This window comes from Corvus hawaiiensis, chromosome 14 (assembly GCF_020740725.1).
Source record: "Corvus hawaiiensis isolate bCorHaw1 chromosome 14, bCorHaw1.pri.cur, whole genome shotgun sequence".
Lineage (NCBI taxonomy): Eukaryota > Metazoa > Chordata > Aves > Passeriformes > Corvidae > Corvus > Corvus hawaiiensis.
The window spans coordinates 20,398,786-20,419,719 of record NC_063226.1 but is presented as its reverse complement, the minus strand read 5'-3'; the positions used below and the strand labels follow the sequence as shown (position 1 = coordinate 20,419,719).

At 44.7% G+C, this 20,934-nt stretch overlaps 1 protein-coding gene across 1 annotated transcript in view; it reads left to right on the top strand.

The window, feature by feature from the left end:
* Positions 1 to 20,934, top strand: part of TRPC5 (transient receptor potential cation channel subfamily C member 5) — a 93,796-nt gene that overhangs the window by 46,499 nt on the left and 26,363 nt on the right. Inside the window, exons 4-6 of the mRNA XM_048319083.1 lie at positions 10,662 to 10,998; positions 14,663 to 14,802; positions 18,739 to 19,061. Coding sequence (XP_048175040.1) covers positions 10,662 to 10,998; positions 14,663 to 14,802; positions 18,739 to 19,061 — 800 coding nt within the window. The remainder of the gene's footprint in view (positions 1 to 10,661; positions 10,999 to 14,662; positions 14,803 to 18,738; positions 19,062 to 20,934) is intronic.

The window sequence follows — 20,934 nt, the reverse complement described above, 5'->3', positions numbered from 1 at the left end:
CTCTGTTAAAGAAATTATTTTCCAAGGATCACAGTAATTAAGGTCTAAGAGACCAGCAGGCTTTTCATAAATGCTCTGTAGTATGTGGCATTTGTCTTCATGTTACTACTCTTCTAGTTCTTTTATTCATGACTAATTTTGGAAGGAGAAAGGGTGCTGAGGGCCTAATAGGAAAAGGCACAGCTCAGCTGTTGAGGATCAGTCTTCGCTGTGCTCTCCTGGCACCACATTAGCTCTGCATTTGTTAATTTGTTTGCATTTCTAAGAAAAGATGGGGAAAAGTCATTTCTTAGGATCTTGCCAGTCTCGTAAAGCACAGTTGTGTGTACAGGGTGTATGGCGGGGTTAGGGAATCAGAGCAGGGGCAGCACGCAGAGAGAATTTTTATGTCCCTTTAAGTTTTTTTTTGCTTTGCCAGTAATGTAAAACAACCACAGCATAGCACTGAGGTCAAAAAGGGCAGATTTCTCCTCGTATTTAACATTCTGCTGAGCCACAAGGATAGCAAGGCACATTCCGCTTATTCCTGCTTTCCCGCTTGCCATCACAGGTTGTTCACATCTCCAAAATGAAATGAAACATCACAGTAGTGGGGGTTCTAATGTGTTTTTCTGGTGCTGGCAAATAGCTGTGCAGGTTTAGTTTATGTGTCTGTAAGAAGGTCTACACAATGCAAGGCGCTCAGCAAAACCCCATTATTTTATCTATGACTCTATTGCTTAGCACTTCCACAGAATTAGATCAAAGGAGTGCACAGAGAAATTCCCTCTCAGAAACCCTTAACCTCCATCTCTCTTCCTCACCGTGCTCTAATCAAATGGCAGGAGAGGACAGAAGCAGAATTGTTTGCTTTTCTGATTTAAAAACAGTGCTCTTTGCCGTTTTTTTCTTCAGGATGAAGCTTCAACAGTTTCAGTCCTTTTTTTTTCCTTCTTTTTTTTTTCCAGGACATTTACATAGACAAGCACCTCCTGAGATGCAGTTCTGGAGTGAATGAATAATCATTCCTGCCATGCCGCATATTTTTCCGCTGTGTCTTGACTCTTGTCAACTGTGTGGCTGCAGTCAGGAGCACAGCATCCCTCTCCAGGGAGCATGCATAAACCTGGGAAATTTCTAAGGGCACTTCACTTAGTGTATAAAAAGAGCTTATAAAAATATCAGAGAAGCATGAAAAATGAAGTGCGAGGTCGGTGAAAATCAAAGCTCGTCGCCTGCGCCTTGTTTACCCGTTTTGAAAGCCATTCAGGTATCTTGATGGATGGCCACAGATCTTTCTTTGCTCGCAGGCAAAGCTAAGTTATTCTCCTGTGGGTTTGTCTGTTTTCTTGCCATACTGCCTGGAGGAATAATGATACCGGGCTGAATATTGTATTGTGCTCTTTAAAGGCACAATGGAAAGTCTTGCTTGAGCCTGCACAGCTCAGAAGAGTAATAAAGAGGCTTTTACTTCCAGATTTCTTGAAGGAAATCAGCAAGTCGTGAAAAGGTCTTTATTAGGACTAGCTGAGGGAAGCAGAGCTGCTCCTCGTGGAAGCTTTCCTTGGTTTCTAGGGAACTGGAACGTCCGTATTTCTTAGTGTGTTCCATGGTGAGGATGGCCTCACCTCCTGTGCCACAAACCTGAACGTAAGTTTAGGGATTTCAAAAGCAGTGAGTGTCCAGATGTGACCTTCCCTTTTCCAACAGCCATCCTTTCATTTGTTCGTTGTTGTCTGCAGCAACATTCCCATCTGGTGTGTGAGCAGTGGCCTGTGCTAAATGAAGCTGTTTTGTCTCAAACTCCATCCCAGCAGCAGCTGACCACCTTAGAAAATCTTCTGTGAGCGTGGCACTAACTGAGCTGTTATCAGCAGCCTCAGAGGATGGAATTTGGGTTGGCAGGTGGGGAGATTTATCTGTGTTTGCACCCTTAAAAGAGCCATCCCTGCTGATCACTGGTGGTGCATGACTCAGAGCCCTCCTCTACGGGCTTCTGCAGTTGCCAGATCTATTTGTTCAGTTCGGAAAATTGTCACGGAAATTTAACCTGTACAGCTGCATCATCGTGTTACAAAAATTAGGACAAGTGGCACTTAAATCTTAACTCCTCTCCAAACTTGGAAGAAGAAATAATATTCTGAGGGCTGATGGTTCACCGGTTTGACAAAGTGGACTGGAATGTTTATTTGAGGGAACAGCGTTATTTGGTACATCGTTCACGTAACGCCGAAATGTTCTCCCTTGATGAAGGTTAGCCACATATTGCAGCTGTCACGGAACAGAACTGCAGAACACTGTCTTTTGACAGCAAAATCATCTCTGACTAATCTTGTAATGCACAAATTTGAAAAAGCACCCTAAGACTGGTATGTAGGTCAAGGACAAGGACTTGGATTGCGTTATGGTGATGTGTAGCGGGCAGAAAATGCCAGGATCATTCTTTAAGTCATTTTTGGTGCCTTGTGCCTCTTACTTAATGATCTCCTGGACGAAGACAGGATATATGTTGAAAGCTAAAGAGGTTGCCACTGTTTTAACAGCATTCAAGGATGATTTAGTGAGTTTGACAGTTCCCTTAACTTCATGTTTGCCATCAGTCTTCTTGCCAGCCAGGGAAGAGGCTTGGGAAGCCAAAGCCAAAGTACAGGACGTGATTGATGGGCTTTCTATAGACAACAGGAACTGGAGAGGAGAAGTGATGCCTTGTGTATTGTAACAGCCAAGTGTTCAGTGTTCCCATATCTGAAGGTCTGAAGTGTGTTTGGAGTCAGCTTTATGTCAGTGGAGAAGAGTAAATCACGTTATTTCATACTTTGAATGACACCCTGAAGTAATAAACTCTGGGGGGAAACTGGGGGTATGGATTCTCTCCTTTGGATATAGAAATGATCATTGTTATTTATCTGATTTCTGGGAATTTCAACTTCACTCCTGTGCCTTAGAGAAGTGAGTTATGAAGCTCCACTCAGAAGAGAGCTGAGATTCCACCCTCCTCACACCTCATGTGTAGATCAGGTCCATCACCATCTGGATGAGGTGACTGAGAACAGTCACCACCTCACAGGTGGCTCTGGGAGAAGTGAGATGAATAGATGGGTTTGTCATGACACCCCCCAAACTGAGCTCTTGTGCAGACTGACATTTAAAAGCTGTGAATGCAGTTTTTGTTCTTATTCTCTCCAAACCCCAGCGGGCTGAGTAAACTTCCTTCAGCAAAGCGTATGTTCTGCCAGGGTGATACAGCCCAGGAGCAGAGGTGGGCTTTGGACATTCCCACGGAGGTGAGAAGTGTTTGTAGTGTGCTAATCTGCTCTTTTGTGGATATTGGAGTAAATTTACTCATTCAGGAGAAGGTAAGGCAGAAAGAAAAAGGAAACCAGAATTACACAGTTTCAGCGTAAATGCGTCTCAGTTCAGAAAGGAAGCAAAGAAAAAGAATTTTGGAACTTTTTATTAACACTAATCGGGTAAAGTAGGTATTTAAAAATACTCCTGAATGGCTTTTAAACTTTTCATGCTTGCTTTACTTATCATTTATTTAATGTAAATGTTAGTAATTCACCAGAGAGAATGAGCCCAGCCTTTTACTTAAGAGTCAATACCTTCCCCACTTCTGCTAAAGCCCCTGAGAGCTCCCAGTATTCGTTTCCAAAATCTGTAACTCCTGAAGTGCTGCCTGAAAGGAGACTTAGGAGATGTTGGTAGATTTGTCTCTAAATGGTTTTTAATGTTTTTCCAGTGCTTCTGTGTCTGATATCCCCTGCTCAGCTCTTGGGACCCAGGTGTGTGTAGGGAATTAACTCATGGTGGGGTGTATTGCTCACACTCAGCACTTGCTCATTCTGCAGCACTCTGCCTTTGGAAACCCAGCCCAGACCTCCTGCATCTTTGTAAGAGAGCTGTGTCCTGGGATGTTTGCTGGGATACATCCCTCAGGAATTTATTTATCAACTGCAGTCAGCTGTCTGCTGGAATAAATACTGAAAAGTTGTGGTTCTGTTGGGCTCTTGCTCGGGGTCTGACCCAGAGGAACCTGTTCTGGTGGGGAGTCTGCTCCAGGAGCAGAGTTCAGCCCTTTGCCTTGATTCAGTGCAGAATTTAATGCACCTAAATCCTGCTGACACAAGCCGTAAACACAAACCTACAGCTAAACACACGCTGAAGCACTCTGGGTAGAGATGGATTTAATTTCAAGCTTAAAGACTTTATAATTGCTTTTTCCATGGGTAGGTATCCAGGATTTGCAAGCGTCTGTCTTTGTCCTAGGATATATGGGACCTTTTAATTTAAATATTTAAGCCAATCCAACTGGAAGGTGTTAAACCCATGAATTTTGATGGAACAGTGGCAGGCTTTTAGAGGTTATTCACTCTTTCCTTTTGCCAGCATTCACCTCACTGCTGAATTTCCAATTGCTACCACTTAAGCTGAGTTCATATCTGCTACCACCAGAGAGATCTATTATGGATAGGAGACCTTTAGTTAAGATTCATGTGTCATCATAATTCAAAATATTTTAAGAACAGATGAAACTAAATTCCCATCTTAATTTGAGGCCATATGTTCATCTGTGGAGGATCTGGAGTTTGTTTTATTCACCAGCTGAGGGTTTGAGCAATTTGGGTAGCACCTGGTTTTCTTGAAGGGCTCGTCCAGCTCAGCCGTGTGATCTCCTTGATGGCAGGAATGCTGGCATTTGGATTTTCATCAGTGCTTCACTGCTGCTACTCACAGGCATGTGAGCAGCAGCTGTGTTTTTGGATAGGATATTCATCCTGCAAAAAACTATTATCTCTTGGAAGTGTCTGATGAGGAATGTTGAGTTGTGTAGTCCCTTTCCCCCATGTTGTACAGCTCCCCCTCCAACTACTTTGTCTCATTTCTCCCTATTTTTTTCCCCCTCTTGGAGAAAGTACTTAATTAACAGGATGAACAGCCATTAGGTGTTTACCCTCTGCAGCTCACACTTCGGCAGCAGAATGTAAATAACTTTGCAGTCATTAACAGGGTTGAACTTTAAAAAGAAATGTGCTACAAAAGAGGGTTTTCTTGTTCATCTTGCTGTTTGCAACACTGCAAACTTGAGGAGGCTGGCATTTCTTATCAGGAATATATGGTCTCACAGGGCTCACTGGCTCTCTGCAGCAGGCATCAAATTAGGCCACACAGAGTTTCTCTCCTGTCTTGGGCTAATTTTGAAATGAGGCTCTTTGACTGTTGCCCACTGGAATTTCCCTTAAGAGCAATCAGCCTGATGCAACCACCTGAATTTCCGTTCTTCCTCAGAGGATCTTGTTCTCGGTAAAAATGGAGGCAGAGGGGTTTGTGTGGCCCTGGAAGTGTGTGGTGCTGCTTGAGTGGAGAATGGCAATGGCATTTCTCCTTTTCGTGGGAGACAGGGATTCACAGGAAATCTACGTTCTTTGCAGACCTCTCTAAAATGTATAGTTATGCTGCTGCATCAGACTCTGCACACAGGCTGCAAAATCTAGCTGTGTTCCTGAGAAAATCTGCCTTTCCAGAGCCAAAATAGCTTCAGTTGTAGAGGGCAACAGCAGACAGTATTATCCAGTAGCCTTGCACATTTGAGATGCTCTGAGGTACAGTGATGTTGGTGAGGTCTGACCTATTGAAATGAGTGTCACGTGGGAACTAAAGGTAATTTCATGGCTCCCATGCCGTGTTTGGCTCTCAGTGGTGACCTCCCTGTGAGCTGCTGGAGCTGACTGATAGAAGAACTCAGTCCTGCTTATTAAGACAGAGCTCTGCAGTTCCAAATTAGTGGTTATTCATCTATGAAGAGCATTCGCCCTCGCCATCCACAGCAAGAGTACAGACAAGAACTCCAGCAAACTCCAAACAAGAGGCTGTTGGCAGTCACGATAATCAGAATAAAGGCAGAGGGATGCTGTGCTCAGCCCCTGTGATGTCTATCAGGGAGCTATTTCAGTTGCTCCCTGAGGCATTCACATCTCAGCCCATCTGTGTCTGATCCTAAATTACTTATGACTGCGAGAGATCAGGGATTTCCCCATAGATGAGGGGAGGGGGGTGAAACATAATTTCTGTGTTTGACAGCATGCAGAAAGCATTTAATTCCCAAGAAGTGGAATTTAGGTGACTTAAAAAATATCAGTAAAGATTAGTTATTAAGGAAGAGACACTCCATCCAGCAGCTGCTTTTTCCCCTTAAAAATTTTCCCCTTGGTACAGGATTAGGTGGCAATGAGCATGATGAACACTGAAAATGAAATTCTCTAATAGCACAATCCACTGGCAAGCCAAATGTTACACAAAGACCCTGGCAAGGCTGAGAGAAGAAAAAGAGAACATAAAAGACTTTGTACTGCAGTAATCTCTAGAGTGCTTCCCAAACATGACTGGAGTTGCTGATCTCATTTCTTGGAAAGGCAAAGTATTTATCCCCATTTTCAAAAGGCAGGGGACTGAGCACCTTGCTCACAGGTAACACAGGGGTGTTGTGCTCACATGGAGGGACTCTGAGTTGCATCTTATCTCCCAACCATTCAGTGAACTGTTATCTTCGGCTAGGGACAGGTTCTGCTCAACAGGTAATGGACAAAGAGATTGTTTTTGGGATTAGCTTCTCCAGAAATGCATCTGCAGGTGGGGACCACCCTGGACAATGTTTTGTACAACCACAGGCTTCAGTGCTTGTGTGGTGATTTAACCCCAGCCAGCAACTCAGCCCCAGGAGCCACTCACCCACTCCTGCCAGTGGGATGAGGGAGAGAACTGGGAGAGAAAAGTGAGAAAACTTGTGGGTTGAGATAAAGACAGTTTAAACAGGTGCAGCAAAGGCCATGTGTGCAAGCAAAGCAAAACAAGGAATTCATTCACCACTTCCCATGTGCAGGCAGGAGCTCAGCCATCCCCAGGGCTCCATCAGGTCTCACAGTGACTTGGGAAGACAAACATCCCCACATCCTCTTTCTCCCCAGCTTCATGTGCTGAGGGTGCTGCTGTATGGTCTGGGATATCCCTGGGCTCAGCTGGGCTCAGCTGTCCTGGCTGTGTCCCCCCCCAGCTCCTTGTGCCCCCCAACCTCCTCACGGGTGAGGGTGAGGAGCAGGAAAGGCCCTGGCTGTGTGTAATCCCTGCTCAGCGATAACTCAAACATCCCTGTGTTATCAGCCCTGTTTCCAGCACAGAGCCAAAACCCAGCTGCTGTGAGGAAAATTAACTCTACCCCAGCAAAACCCTGCACAGCATCATATGTTTAGTTCCTACATTCACTGAATGAGCATAAATGGCACCTCTTGGTGACATTTCCTTTCACTAATGCAGCTGTCAGAACATTCTCCATCCTGTCTGTGGGGTGATGTCTTGTGCTGCTGTTTGTGGTAGAGACTGGAGGCTCCTGTAATGCAGCAGTCCTTGGATAAAATGCTTGTCAAGTGTTGGAGAAACTGCTTGATAGTTGTATGTTCCCTTAGCAGAGCTTCTGGTGCAGTACATCTGCCTCTGACTCTGGACCATCCACAAAACTGGGACAATATGCAGGTTTTTCCCTGCTTTTCGTTGTGCAGAAACTTTAACTGATACCAAATCCTGTCACACAAGATATATTCATGTGGAATGATAAAAGGCTGTGATATACACAGGCACCATTTCAGTCTGTAGCACATGAAAGGCTTTGCAAAAATGTGAAAAAACACATTTGGGGTTATTAACTTTCACTGAGGAAAGGCCTTGGTATAAGTACTGTTGAAGATGTCAAGTTGTTTTCCACTTCGCTGCTCTGCTATTTGTAAAGTAGAAATTTCCTTTACTTTACGGAGAAATTTGAAATTATGGAGGATAACAAAAATTCCAAAATATTATCAGAATTTTCAGGGTACTTCACATCTAAAAGAAGATATTTTTGTATTTTATGTGCATTGATTTACCACCATGACTCCTAGACAATCTGTAATAAGTTGAGCATTCAATGGTTTAGTCTAGTCAATGAATTTGGTGGTTTCGTTTAGTTAGCAGCACCTAGAAGCAAAGTCACCAAAAAACAATAAATTCTTTAGGCAGCACAAAAGTGGCTTGGTTGGCTTCTTCATTATAATTTAGAATTCCAGCGTTTCTGCACACTGGAAATTTTGTTTTTCAGCCAACTGCACTACTGGAGATAAAAGCATCAGTGCTTACTGATTTTAAATCTGTGATTAATAAGTTGAACTAATACAAGTTAGTAAAAGTCTACTTTGGTAAGTGCTTGACCTCACCTTTAATAAACACAGCATTGGTGGTTTATGACATTAGGGAGTCTCTTTGTGTGGTGTTCTTAAACTTCCCTTGGGCAATTTTCATTGAGGTTGCGACCAGCTTGATTGGAAAATTTAATGGCTTTTTCCATTTCCATTCCCTTTTGCCAATCTGCTCTTTAAAGCTGCTCTTTCATGATGTGTGAATTTGTCTCCATTTGAAGAACTAACATCAGATACAACTGAGAAAGCAGATTTTAGAAATGAGCTATTAGGCAGAGAAGAGGCACTTTTAAGATGCTTGCAAGTTGCACAGCAACCAGAGGAACATATAGTCATTTGATTTCTCAAATGACTTTGACTTTGACTCAAGGGAAAAACAGTTTTATTCTCCCCTTAGAGCTTTCTATCATATGTGATAAAGAGAAAATGTGTTTATAGCATTTTCTCCCTCAAAAAAAAAAAAAAATTCAAAAAAAAGAAAAAGTTGTGCCTCATCTCAGAGAAGCAGCAGCATCCCTTGCCCTGTGAGTCACTGCAGAACACATCCAGTAACAGCTCTTGATTGGGATCTTGAGAAAACAGAGCAGTGTAACCTTCTGTTTCTTCCAGGTGTTAAACACAAAGCGCTGACCCTTCTGAAATCAGAGTTAAAACACAGCCAAACACCAATCAGTGCTTGGCAGTTTTTCAGTTTCTGTGGAATTGTTTCTCTCACCTGCCCAGAGAAGCTGTGGCTGCCCCTGGATCCCTGGAAGTGTCCAAGGCCAGGTTGGACAGGGCTTGGAGCAACCTGGGATAGTGAAAGGTGTCCCTGCCCATGGCAGGGGGTTGGAAGGGGATGAGCTTTAAGGTTCCTCCCAACCCAAACCATTCCACGATTCTGTGATTTTATGATCACTGTCCCCAGATACGGAATTTTACAATAATATTTCCTCATTGTTACAAGCAACAGGTCTTGGCTTTTTCTGGAGACCATCACCCCCTGAGCTATTGCCCATTTTCAGCTGCCTGCATGTGCTGGTTGATTCCAGATCACAGCCTCTTCTGATATTCTTTTCCCAAGCTCTCTGGAGCAGGGTGTCATCAGTTATGTGCCAATGCAGAAATCATCAGGAGCTTATTGTTGTAATAATACATAAAGATGCAGCTTCATAAATGCCAGTAGTTCTCTTGGAGATCTTATTTTGGGTCATCGAATATATTTGAACTACCCAGTCCAAGAATGGTGTGATTCTGATATAAACAGCCTGTTAAGACATATAAAATATATTAACGGAATCTAAAAATACTTAGAGAAGTGAATGACTTCATCAGGATGAGCAACTAATTTGTCCTTTTGTTTGACCTTGGTTTAGTCATTTTGAACAAGGCAATGACAGTGCTCTGCTTGTTTAGAGCACTCTGAGAACTCTGCTTATAAGTCCTCCCAGTACTGGCCAGGTTTTGTGGTGAACGAATATTTAAAAGATTTGGGTGTGGGCTAAACATTTTTGAAGAAAAACAGAGTTGTCTTGGTCTTGCAGATATCTCTGGTTAGTTCTGGGTCTGGGAAGCCTTGAAAAAAACCTATGAGGCTGTCTAGGTATAATCAGGAACATGAAGTCTTCTGGCACTGAGCAGAAATAATGTGGCTTGGTTTGAAATCCCAAAGGCTGTTTGGTATGAGAGCAGCCTGGAGGAGCTGGAACCTGAGCCTGTGTGGTGTGGACAGGGTGAGATGCCGTAAATCACCATCACAATGCTATTTTTTACAGAGTGAAAGTGAACTGTCAAATGTCACTTCTGCTGCTGTGATCAAAGGTTCCTTTTGGCCTCTGCTTAATCCCTTACATTTTACAGCTGCTCTCTTCCTGAACAGCGAGAGGCAGGGTTCCAAATGTGCTGCTCTGCTTCCCACCAGATGTCACCTGGCCACACCTCATGCTGCTGTTTGCTGTTTCATGCCAGCCCTGCCCACACACACATATTGCAGCACCCCACACACTCTGGGAGATGCTCTCCCTCTCACACACACTCTCAGAGCTTTGCACCTTTTCCCTCCTGTCTCATCTTTTAGTCACTTTTTAAGGATGCTGACAGTGACTCCTTCGAGGCGCTCGAAACCTGAAACATTCTGAACAGAAACGTGCTCCAACACATGGGGAGAGAAACAGCTCGTAGTAATTTTCGTGGTGCTGCTTTTGCACGAGGCTGTGTGTGTGGTGAGTGGCTGATCCACATAGGGATGCTGCAAATAGAAAAAAATTTCTTCCATGAGAAGGAATCCTAAATCCTACATAGGAAAAAGAAGAGTGAAGTCTCCCTCCTTTTTTCCCCTTTATCTCCAAAATATGCTTTTCCAGCCCATAGCCGGCCCCCAAACATAATCTGAGGGTCTGTGTGGGCTCTAACACATATGTGAGGGGGAGTGCACGTGGAGTACCAGTCAGTAATAATCCTTCTTTCTTTTTTCCTCCCCAGTTTGTTGCTCAGCCGAACTGCCAGCAGCTACTAGCAACACTCTGGTATGACGGCTTTCCAGGATGGAGGCGGAAACACTGGGCAGTGAAACTCTTGACCTGCATCACCATTGGACTGCTTTTCCCTGTGCTATCTGTGGCGTACCTGATTGCACCCAAGAGCAGGCTGGGACTGTTCATTAAAAAGCCATTTATCAAGTTTATCTGCCACACTGGCTCTTACCTGACCTTCCTGTTCATGCTCCTGCTGGCGTCGCAGCACATCGTCAGGACCGACCTCCACATGCAGGGGCCACCTCCCACCATTGTGGAGTGGATGATCCTGCCCTGGGTTCTAGGTAAATCCCACACCCCATCCTGCCCTGGGTTCTAGGTAAATCCCACACCCCATCCTGCCCTGGGTTCTAGGTAAATCCCACACCCCATCCTGCCCTGGGTTCTAGGTAAATCCCACACCCCATCCTGCCCTGGGTTCTAGGTAAATCCCACACCCCATCCTGCCCTGGGTTCTAGGTAAATCCCACTCTCATCCTGCCCTGGGTTCTAGGTAAATCCCACACCCCATCCTGCCCTGGGTTCTAGGTAAATCCCACACCCCATCCTGCCCTGGGTTCTAGGTAAATCCCACGTCCCATCCTGCCCTGGGTTCTAGGTAAATCCCACACCCCATCCTGCCCTGGGTTCTAGGTAAATCCCACACCCCATCCTGCCCTGGGTTCTAGGTGAATCCCACACCCCATCCTGCCCTGGGTTCTAGGTAAATCCCACTCCCATCCTGCCCTCGGTTCTAGGTAAATCCCACGTCCCATCCTGCCCTGGGTTCTAGGTAAATCCCACACCCCATCCTGCCCTCGATTCTAGGTAAATCCCACATCCCATCCTGCCCTGGGTTCTAGGTAAATCCCACACCCCATCCTGCCCTGGGTTCTAGGTGAATCCCACGTCCCATCCTGCCCTGGGTTCTAGGTAAATCCCACACCCCATCCTGCCCTCGGTTCTAGGTGAATCCTGTAAATCCCACATCCGGCAACGCTGAGCAACAGGGCCTGACTCGCACCCATGGCAACTGTGTGGGGACTCATCCCTGAGCCCAGCATGTGAAGAGATTTGGCAGCCAGCTCCAGAAACTGCACAGAACAGCTGGGCTCCTTCTGGAACAACAGATCCTGTTGGCCCAGGGCTGCTCTGCTCTTCTGTGCCATCTGATGTGCCTTTAGACATGACCTGAGTAAACCGCGGCAGACGCGGCTCCCTCCCTGCTCCCCCCACGCTCGGTGCGAGGAGCGGGTTGGGAATGAGCTCCTGGGTCACACACGGTGTCACTGCTGCTGCTGGCTCAGTCCTGCTGGCTGGTACAGGGCACAGGCAGTGCCCAGAGCCTGGCTCTGCTCTCCCTGCTCCCTGACCTGCTCCCGGAGGCAGCAGTGCACAGGAACCAGCCCAGCTTATTCCTCCCAGATAAGGAATGCAGGAAAGGGAAGATAAGCTTCACTCTGTGCTGATAATCACTGACCACATCAACATCAAGTGCTCTGATATCAGCAGGAGAAGGAGGGAGTATTGATTGTTTGAAAGTTAAATGTGAGGCTCTTACTCCAGTCTGGCTTGGGCAAAGCTGGGAAGAGAAGGAGGTGTCTGTGCTGAGGGCAGGATGTTCAGGTGAGGCAGTGAGATGGGATGAGGTGGAGAAGAGCAGAGAAGCCAGCTGGATGTATTTTTGATGAGAGAGGAGTATTTCCCCTTCCAAACTGAGCTCCAGCACAGTAGCAGGAGAAAACCTGTGAGCTCCATCAGGATCCTGATCTCTCCTCTGGTTCGGCTCCCACGTCCCTTGCTGTGCCATCAGCATGTGGCACCACTGGGAGCTGGGCTGTCACCAGGCACTCTGCTCATGGCAGTGGTTCCCACACCTTTCTGGCTCTCCTGATTTCCCCACACCTGCTGGCTCCCTTCTCCTGGTGACCCCAGGACACCGCTCCTTGTTTCTGTGGTGGCTCTGGATCAGGCTGGCTCTGTGCTGAACAAACCCAGCTGTTCCTATGCCAAACCTAAAACTGCTGATGGAAAACGAGGAAGGAAAGTAAGAGTTGCAAACATGTTCACAAATCACTTTGGATGGTGAGCCAGGGCACTGTGCTCCTTGCACAGCTCCACCACCAGCCTCATTATCAGATGATGATTTATGCATTGAAGTGCAGGTGTTGGTAGAAACTTCAGAGTGAGCTCAGGAGGTTAAATGTCTTTCCTGAGCATAGGTGGTATCTTCACTTTATCTTTAAATTCATGGTTAAAATTGAGGAAAATGGTAGGCATTTCAGCAAAATTGATTTGCAGATGAAAGAAGGATAACCAATTTAAAAAACCTTTCAAAAGCACCTCTTACAGCTGTCTGTTCTTGAGTTCCTTTGTTCCGGATAAATAGGGATACTGTATGACTGTATATTAAATGGAGAAATTAGAACAGTTTCACCAGATTAAAGGTTATTATTTATGAAATATTTTCCACTATAAAAGGAGAGAGAACAGGCACACACAGCATTGCTGTAACTATAGTAACCAGCAGCGATAACTCACTATAAATACAGTGTGTGAGTTCTTCAACAGGCTCCTCTCCATTGATTTACTTTATTTTATGGGTTTGTGTGCATGCAAAGACGTGGAGGCAGCTGTAATAAGATTACCTGACTGGCCCTGACATTATGCTTGTGTGGCCATTGACCTGCTGGCTGGCAGCTGAACAGCTCAGATTGATATTTGGGGGCATGCAGCAGTTCATTGCAACTTTGCCTGCTCTTCAGATTGAACTTCAGGTCCTTAAAGTTGAGTTGCAAGCAGCAGATCAGTGACCACTGCAATATCCCGTGGTTAGGAAGGGGCAGCAGTTTGGGTAGTTATGTTGGTAATGCACCTGGAGGTGTACCTTGTTTTGGTTTGTTTTGTTTCCTTTTCACGCACGTTTCAGGTTTTCATTCAAGGATAATGTAAACTGGGTAATCCAAAATACCTGGGGTTTTAAAGACATTTTCAGAAGCACCTAGGGGATGAAGGAGCTTAGCTGCTGTTTGCTTTTTAATGGGACTTAGGCTTTCAAAAATACACAAACAGTTCTACAGTAAAGAAAATAGAAGTTACTTATAATCAGAACTGTGTCAGGTGAATTTAGCAGTCTGGTGATGAACTTCAGAAACTGTCCCTCACCCTTTTCAGCTGCAAGGAGGTGTAGTGAGCATTAGCAAGTGCCAAAAATTATCACCAGAAGGCATTTCAGAGTTGAGATGATGGACTCTGGCCGTATCCTTGGGAACAAACGCTCACCTCACAAAGCCCACAGCCATATCTGACATGAGGTGAGTCACTGCCGAGGGATGTGGTGCCAGGCTGCAGTGCCCTGTTTCATGATGAGTCTTACCTTTCCTCACAAATAATCCCCTGTGGGCTTTTTGCAGAGCAAGATGCATAAATTCAGTGGCTGAGCACAGAGAATGGATCTGCTTCTTCCTTCTTTGGTGTGGTATTTCCAGGTCAGGGAGGAGCTGTGCTGGCACGCAGAAGCTGGTTCTGGTGTTGCTAGAGAAAGTCAGGGAAAATCAGTGCTGTCCAACAGAGCAGTGAATTGCTTATAGTGTCTGCAAGAGCAGACAATCTATTAGAAACTCTACCAAATACAGCTGCTTAAAGAGTTTATTCACGTAGAACAAATTTCAGCAGAGCCAATTCACTCACACTGGTTATAAATAACATGTGTTTCAGGCAGTCTGCTCATGTGCATATCTGGAGCCCTGGGTAGGAAACCAAGGTCTTTTTCAGCTCTCTCTAGACTACATTCCCCACAGACTAGTAAAATATAATCAGCAGCATTGTACTTTGTAGAAGGCAGGAGGGATGAGGCGTTTTTTCCAAGCTGTTAATGTCAAATTGTCTGGTATTACATCATATATATACACACAGAGCTTTAATGGCAAATAATGCCTTGTCATGACAATGAACTCCCTTTCTTTCCAGGTTTCATCTGGGGAGAAATCAAGGAAATGTGGGATGGTGGATTCAATGAGTATGTACATGACTGGTGGAATCTGATGGATTTTGCAATGAACTCCCTCTATCTTGCAACTATCTCCCTCAAAATTGTTGCCTACGTCAAGGTACAGTAACTTGGGAGAGGGAATTTGTAATGTGCTGGTGAGGGCTGTAGTACACAGGGTACAAACTGTACAAATCAAAATCACAGAGCAAAGAAAACAGCAGCTTTTCAAGCAGTCCAATTTTGAAAATTCACCTGGAGAGCTTATTAATTTGTTTGGAGAATGAACATCCTGCTCATTCTGACCCTTTGATTAAAAGTTATAAAAGATTGTTTGGGCACTGGGGAGAAATTTCTCCACTTTCTGTGCCTTTTGTAGCTACTCAGTTGCCAAAGCACTTTGTTTCCTGTGCTGGCACTGGACCTCCTTCAACAATGCATAGGGAAAACATGGCTTTTAAATAAAAAGGAAAAACAAGGGAAGGGTTACCTGAAAACTTCTAGAGCCAAGATGCTGTAGTCCTACAGATCTGGAGATTATGAATCAGGAGTTTGTGAAAGGGCTACTGAGAAGAGCAAGGCTGATAGAAAGGCTTCTGTCTGATAGAAAGGGGTCAACTTGTTCTTAAATATGTAACCTATGGGCAGGGAAATGACAAAGGAGCAAGCTGGGGCTTTAACACCCTGTAGGTTCTTCCCTGTCATGTTCCATTTGTGGGGAGAGTGCACATCAGAGCTCATCCTCAAAAGCACCTTCCACATTTATAAACTTGTGATGCTCCAGATTAGCATATGCACAGGGTTTGAAGCCAGGGGATGGCCTGAAGCACTTTCCTTCTGTCTCCCTTTTTTCAAAGACAAGACACAAAAGGCATCCTGTAAAATTCCTTATGCAACAGCTCTCTTTGGCTTCAGCTGGAGCTTTGTGCTTGGCCTACTTCTTCCCTTGCTATGAATCAGCAGCAGTTTCACTGCAGTCAGTGAAATTACTCAGGTGTAAATCGAGTTACTGGGATCTGCTCCTTGGCCACTCCTGCTCTTTCCAGTTTTGCCCTGGTGGAAGGGCTCTGCTTCTGACAGCCCAGCTCCCAGTAACCAGGACAAGCACTTCCCCAGAGGAACCCTGTTTAGTCCTGCCCAGCAGGCAGAGGGGGAAAGAGGAGAAAATATCACAAAAGCCCATTGACTCCAAAATGCAAACAGCCCTGCTATGGGGCCTTTGTAAAATTCTGAAGGCTGCAGTCGTGGTGAGTCAGCTTTTCAAAGGGAAAAGCTTTAAGCTGGTTGCTGCTCCCTGAAGAGGCAGCTCTGTAACAGCATCAAAGCAGGAACAGATTATGTCTTTTATTCTCCCAACATTCAGAACCAGGGAGGAAATTACAGACTTGAAAGGTTGGTCTTTAAACTGCAAGCAATACAAAAAAAAAAAAAAAAAGCTGGAAATGGTAAAATGCACGGAGAAATCTTAAAATGTTAACAATCTGGTTCTTTCTCACACACAAATTACTAGAGGAGCCGTGCATCCACGGGTTTATGCAGTCACACACTGGGATTTAAACTCGCAGCCAAAGCACAGGTACAAAGGCAGTACAGCTCTGTTTGTGTTCCCTGTAAGAGCTACAGAAACGTGCAGGTAAACTATGAAACCCCATATGGCAGCACACAAAGGAGGGTTTGCAGGAATAGATCTGTTTGAGCCCAGATCAAACCCTCTTGGATTAAACCTGGCTGATCTCAGGTCAGCTCCTGATGAGGGCCAGTGTCAGACAGCTCTGAGAGGGTGCATCAAAGCTTCTGTGGGAGCAGTTCTGAAATACGTGGTCACAGAAGTTCCCTCTGCCCTGTGTCACTCGGGTTGCACTGTGCTCACAAACGTGAGGGTTTATAACGTTGATAATGGCTTCAAAACATTTTGCAACATGGTTTGTTATTTATAGAAGAGCCCTGAGCTGGAACAGGCTGGGATATACGCCAGTATACCATATTCTAACACTTCTTAGAACTTCAAAGGATTACACGGACATTTAACTTTCTGCCAAATAGCAGAAAAAATAAATTGCATACTGACACTAATGTTTTCCATCCTTGTTTTTACGTGAAGACTTTTTTTTTCTCTCCTTGATTTGACTGCTTGCAAGACCTGGCTCTAATATTGTCTGATATCAATGGAATCTTCAGGCTAATTATAGGGTGAAAATACTTTCTTAATCAGTTTTCATTTGCTGCATTGAATTATCATGTAATGAGGAAGGGTAAATGTGACAGCATGGTGTAATTTATTTGTACTATTCTGTGTACATCTCTGCTGTGTTTCATCTTCTGAACAGACATTAAAACAAACTCCTCCAGCCTTCCCAGATACCCGGCTTCATTAGGTAACTCTGAAATCTGCTGTTTCTCTGTTACCTGTGATGCCAGGCTCCTCTGAAGATTCTATTTGCCAAGCAAGGAGATACCATCAGTTTATAAAGGGCCAAAATACGGCCTGAACCAGTTGCTTCAAAAATAAGTGTGGGACACAGAAGACCTTTTCCCATATCTTTATGTGCAATCTGTGCTCAACCTTAGCAGAGGCCCTGGGCTGCTGTGTCCAGCCAGCCTGCAGAAGAGAATTGGGAATAACTGTGCAAATCTGCTGTCCAGGCTTCCCAATCCCAGCCACCTACCCCCACTGCTGGATATCCACAAAAAATTAACCTCTCTGCCTGTCTGTAGGCATTTTAAGACCCATCTTCAAATCAAGTTAACAGGCTCAGGCCATGATGTTCACGTAATAAAGAACAGTTTGGAAATGTCAGAAGCAATCCGAGGTCATGCTGAAATGCCTTTGTCTCATGTCTCATCTCCTTCATACAGAGGGACAGTTTGAAATATCAGCCTACGTTTTGCTGAGCCCTTGAAAAAACTGGGAGCTCATGTATTGGACCTTCAGATTTAAATAGAAAGTCTCTGCAGTCTTGTCTGTCAGTGTGAGATTGGTACCATTTCCTTTTCAAACGTACCAAAATTATTTTAGAGGCCCTAAACACGCTGGTTATGGTGTTAGCTGTGTTATTCTGAGTGCAGCTTTGCCTTTCTATGCATGTTAAATGAGCAGAGACAAATGTTAAAAGGACAATTACTCCTTGATGTTAAATGTCTTTGACTCCATTCTCTGTGCCACTGTCGTTTGGCCAGAGCAGTTACATTTTACAGAACCAGAGCAGTTACATTTTACAGAACCAGCTCTTTTGTGTTACCTGCTCGCATCTGGCTGCTCTTTGCTCAGAAAATGCTTCTGCTTTTACAGTTACATTACAAACCCAGTTAATGTTGTAATTGATGCACTCAACTGTACCCAGTGTTTCAGCTGTAATTAAGACCTCTGCTTTAGCAACTCTCCTAAAATTGCCATGACAAATTAACTAATAAGAAAATTAATATGAAGAAAGCCCTTTGGTTCTGGGCTGCTGGAGCTTTTTTTTAGAGATTACATGGGAAGGAAAGCATCCAATAGTTCATTGCTTTTCTTCTTCCCTTCCTTCTCCCTCCCTCCCATTGTTCCTGGAATGTGCAGTTGTTTATAATGTGCAGTCATACTTAGGAGGAAAAAGAACAAAAGTAACTGGAAATGTACATCTGGAACATGCCAAAATCTGAACCCCTTTAACTGTTGAAAGAGGAGATTGTGTATGAACCCATGGACCTCAGGAACCCACAGACTGTGAACTCAAATGTAAAACAAATTACATTCAAATTTCTCAGTTTAGGCTAAGAACAGCCAGCATACCCAAAGCCTCTAAAGAAAACCTGGTCCCACATCTCTCACCATCAGGGGATCATAATATAGTAGGCAGAATTGATAAAAAAGCATCATTAAACCTTCATCTCTGCCCTAATCAGTCCTGAATCCTGAGTCTGACAGCAGCTGAGATGTAAGGGGTTAAAAGTCCTTCTTGTGCCACAGTAGCTGGTTAGGATTTACCTGTGAAGGGTTAGAATCAGCAGGTGTGACTCTCTGAGTTACTCGGAGTCATTACAACACAATTCACTTTCATACCCTTGTTCTTTCTTCCAGTACAACGGTTCTCGCCCGAGGGAGGAGTGGGAGATGTGGCACCCGACTCTCATTGCAGAAGCCCTCTTTGCAATATCCAACATTTTGAGTTCCCTGCGTCTCATATCCCTGTTTACAGCAAACTCACACCTGGGACCCCTGCAGATTTCTCTGGGACGCATGCTGCTAGACATCCTCAAATTCCTTTTTATCTATTGTCTGGTGCTTCTGGCTTTTGCCAATGGACTGAACCAGCTTTATTTTTATTACGAGACCAGTGCCTCGGAGGAACCCAACAACTGCAAGGGGATCCGATGTGAGAAGCAGAACAATGCCTTCTCCACGTAAGACATCCTCTCCTTTCTGTTTCTGAGGCTGCTTCCCCTGTTCCTTCTCTCCCCTGCCTTTGCCTGCTGCCTGCCACTGCACTGACAGAGCCTTTATTTATTCATTTGCAAATACCAGGTGAGGTGGCTGGCTCTGCAGGAAAGGTGTGAGTTAAGTGGGGCAGACATTCTGCTGAGCTCCGCTGTCACAAAGACTCTTAGGTCTGGCAGTGGGAGACCTTTTAGTTCTGGACCATGGAGTTTCCCTGCATGATCCTGCACCTTAAGTCTTACTATGTCTATGCACAATTTCAGTATGTTTGAGAAAGGAGGTGTCCTTTTGCCACAGTACTGAAGAAAGGAGGGGAACTTGAATAAAATGTAGAGAATAAGAGATAAACCTATTAAAAACAGGTATTAATAAATAACGTGATGCAGCAGCAATAACAACAATCTCACCTAGACCATTTTTCTGGATGCATGATGTTGCAGGCTTCTCTGATTTCCATGCAGACTAAAATCCCAGCAGAACCTTTTTTTGCTGGGAATGCTGGTGCTTTACTGAGATGCTGGCATGGAAATTGCTGTGAGGACAGCTGGCAGAGCTGAAAGAGAGAGCACATGCTGAAAAATGAATTGTCTTTCTGATGTATTTGTTTTAATTACTAATAGTAGAAATAATTATAATAATCAGCCCCCACCCAATTGTTCTTGCCGCTTGCACAGTACTTAACTCACAATGGCAGGAGAAATAAATAAAGCACGGTCTAGAAAAAGGCCCACGCCCTGCAAACAAGCAAAACAAAACTGTTGTCCACCACTTCAGGCTAAATTAAATAAAACTTGTCATGATGCCCAATAATTCTCCACCCTCTGTCAGCTGAAGGCTTGGGGTTAAGAAAGGATTTGGGACATATTTGCACCGTTACCAAAAACAGATGATGGCTGAGGCCACATGACTTGGTTGGGAGAGGAAAGGTGCCAGCATTGTCCTGTGGGCTCTCTCCTGAAAGAAACACGGAATTTTCATGGGATAGAGCCCATCCTTCAAGAGCATCATGACCTGGTAGACCAGACATGTGCCATTTCCCTCTGCAGAGCAGGAACACCATAGGCTTGATTAATTTTCTCATGAAACCGATCTCTGTCTGGGGGGAAGTGAATGGACCTGCACTGTGCTGATGAGAAGCAGAATTTAAGATTTCAGACTCTTTTCTGTTTCAGTTGCTTCATGTGCCCCAGAAATGTGTCGTGCTGCCCTTGCAAAGGAATTAAATAACAAATACTATTCCTTTTTCTGCATCCTTATTGATGCAGCAGCCAGAGGGAGGAAGGTTTGGCAAGCACAGTGTGTGTTAAGGGGCAAATTCTACCTCAGGAAGGGTCAAACCCACTGGATTTTATCCAGTACCAAATCCTGCCTTTCTCTGGAGCTATGGTGGACAGCTCTATCTGGTTCTGCATTCTGGTTTGGGCCTGTCACCACTGCAAACCAGTTTTTTTACAGATTTCGTTGTGTCAGGTAAGTGGAGAAAGCAACAGCAGGATTTGACTGAGGAAAAAGAGCATTGGGCCAGCAGGAAAAAATACCCCAAACCAACCAACCTGAAGTCTGTAAGAAGGTGTAATGTCTTGGCAGCTAAAAATTATACAAGAAGCACTTAGCAGAAAGTGTGTAGATCAGCTTAAATACAAACCACAATTTCTCCCACCCCAACATTCATTTAAACCCCCTGCCAAGGGAATGTAGCACAGAAAGGAAATTGAGGGGGCTCAGCCTTTGTGGCAGAGGTTTGTGTAAAACAAAATCCCAGTGGGAGGGGATCCATTAGGAGTGAGGTCTCCTGGCAGGGGACAGAACACTCTGCAGGTACTTTTTGTTTGAGGCTCG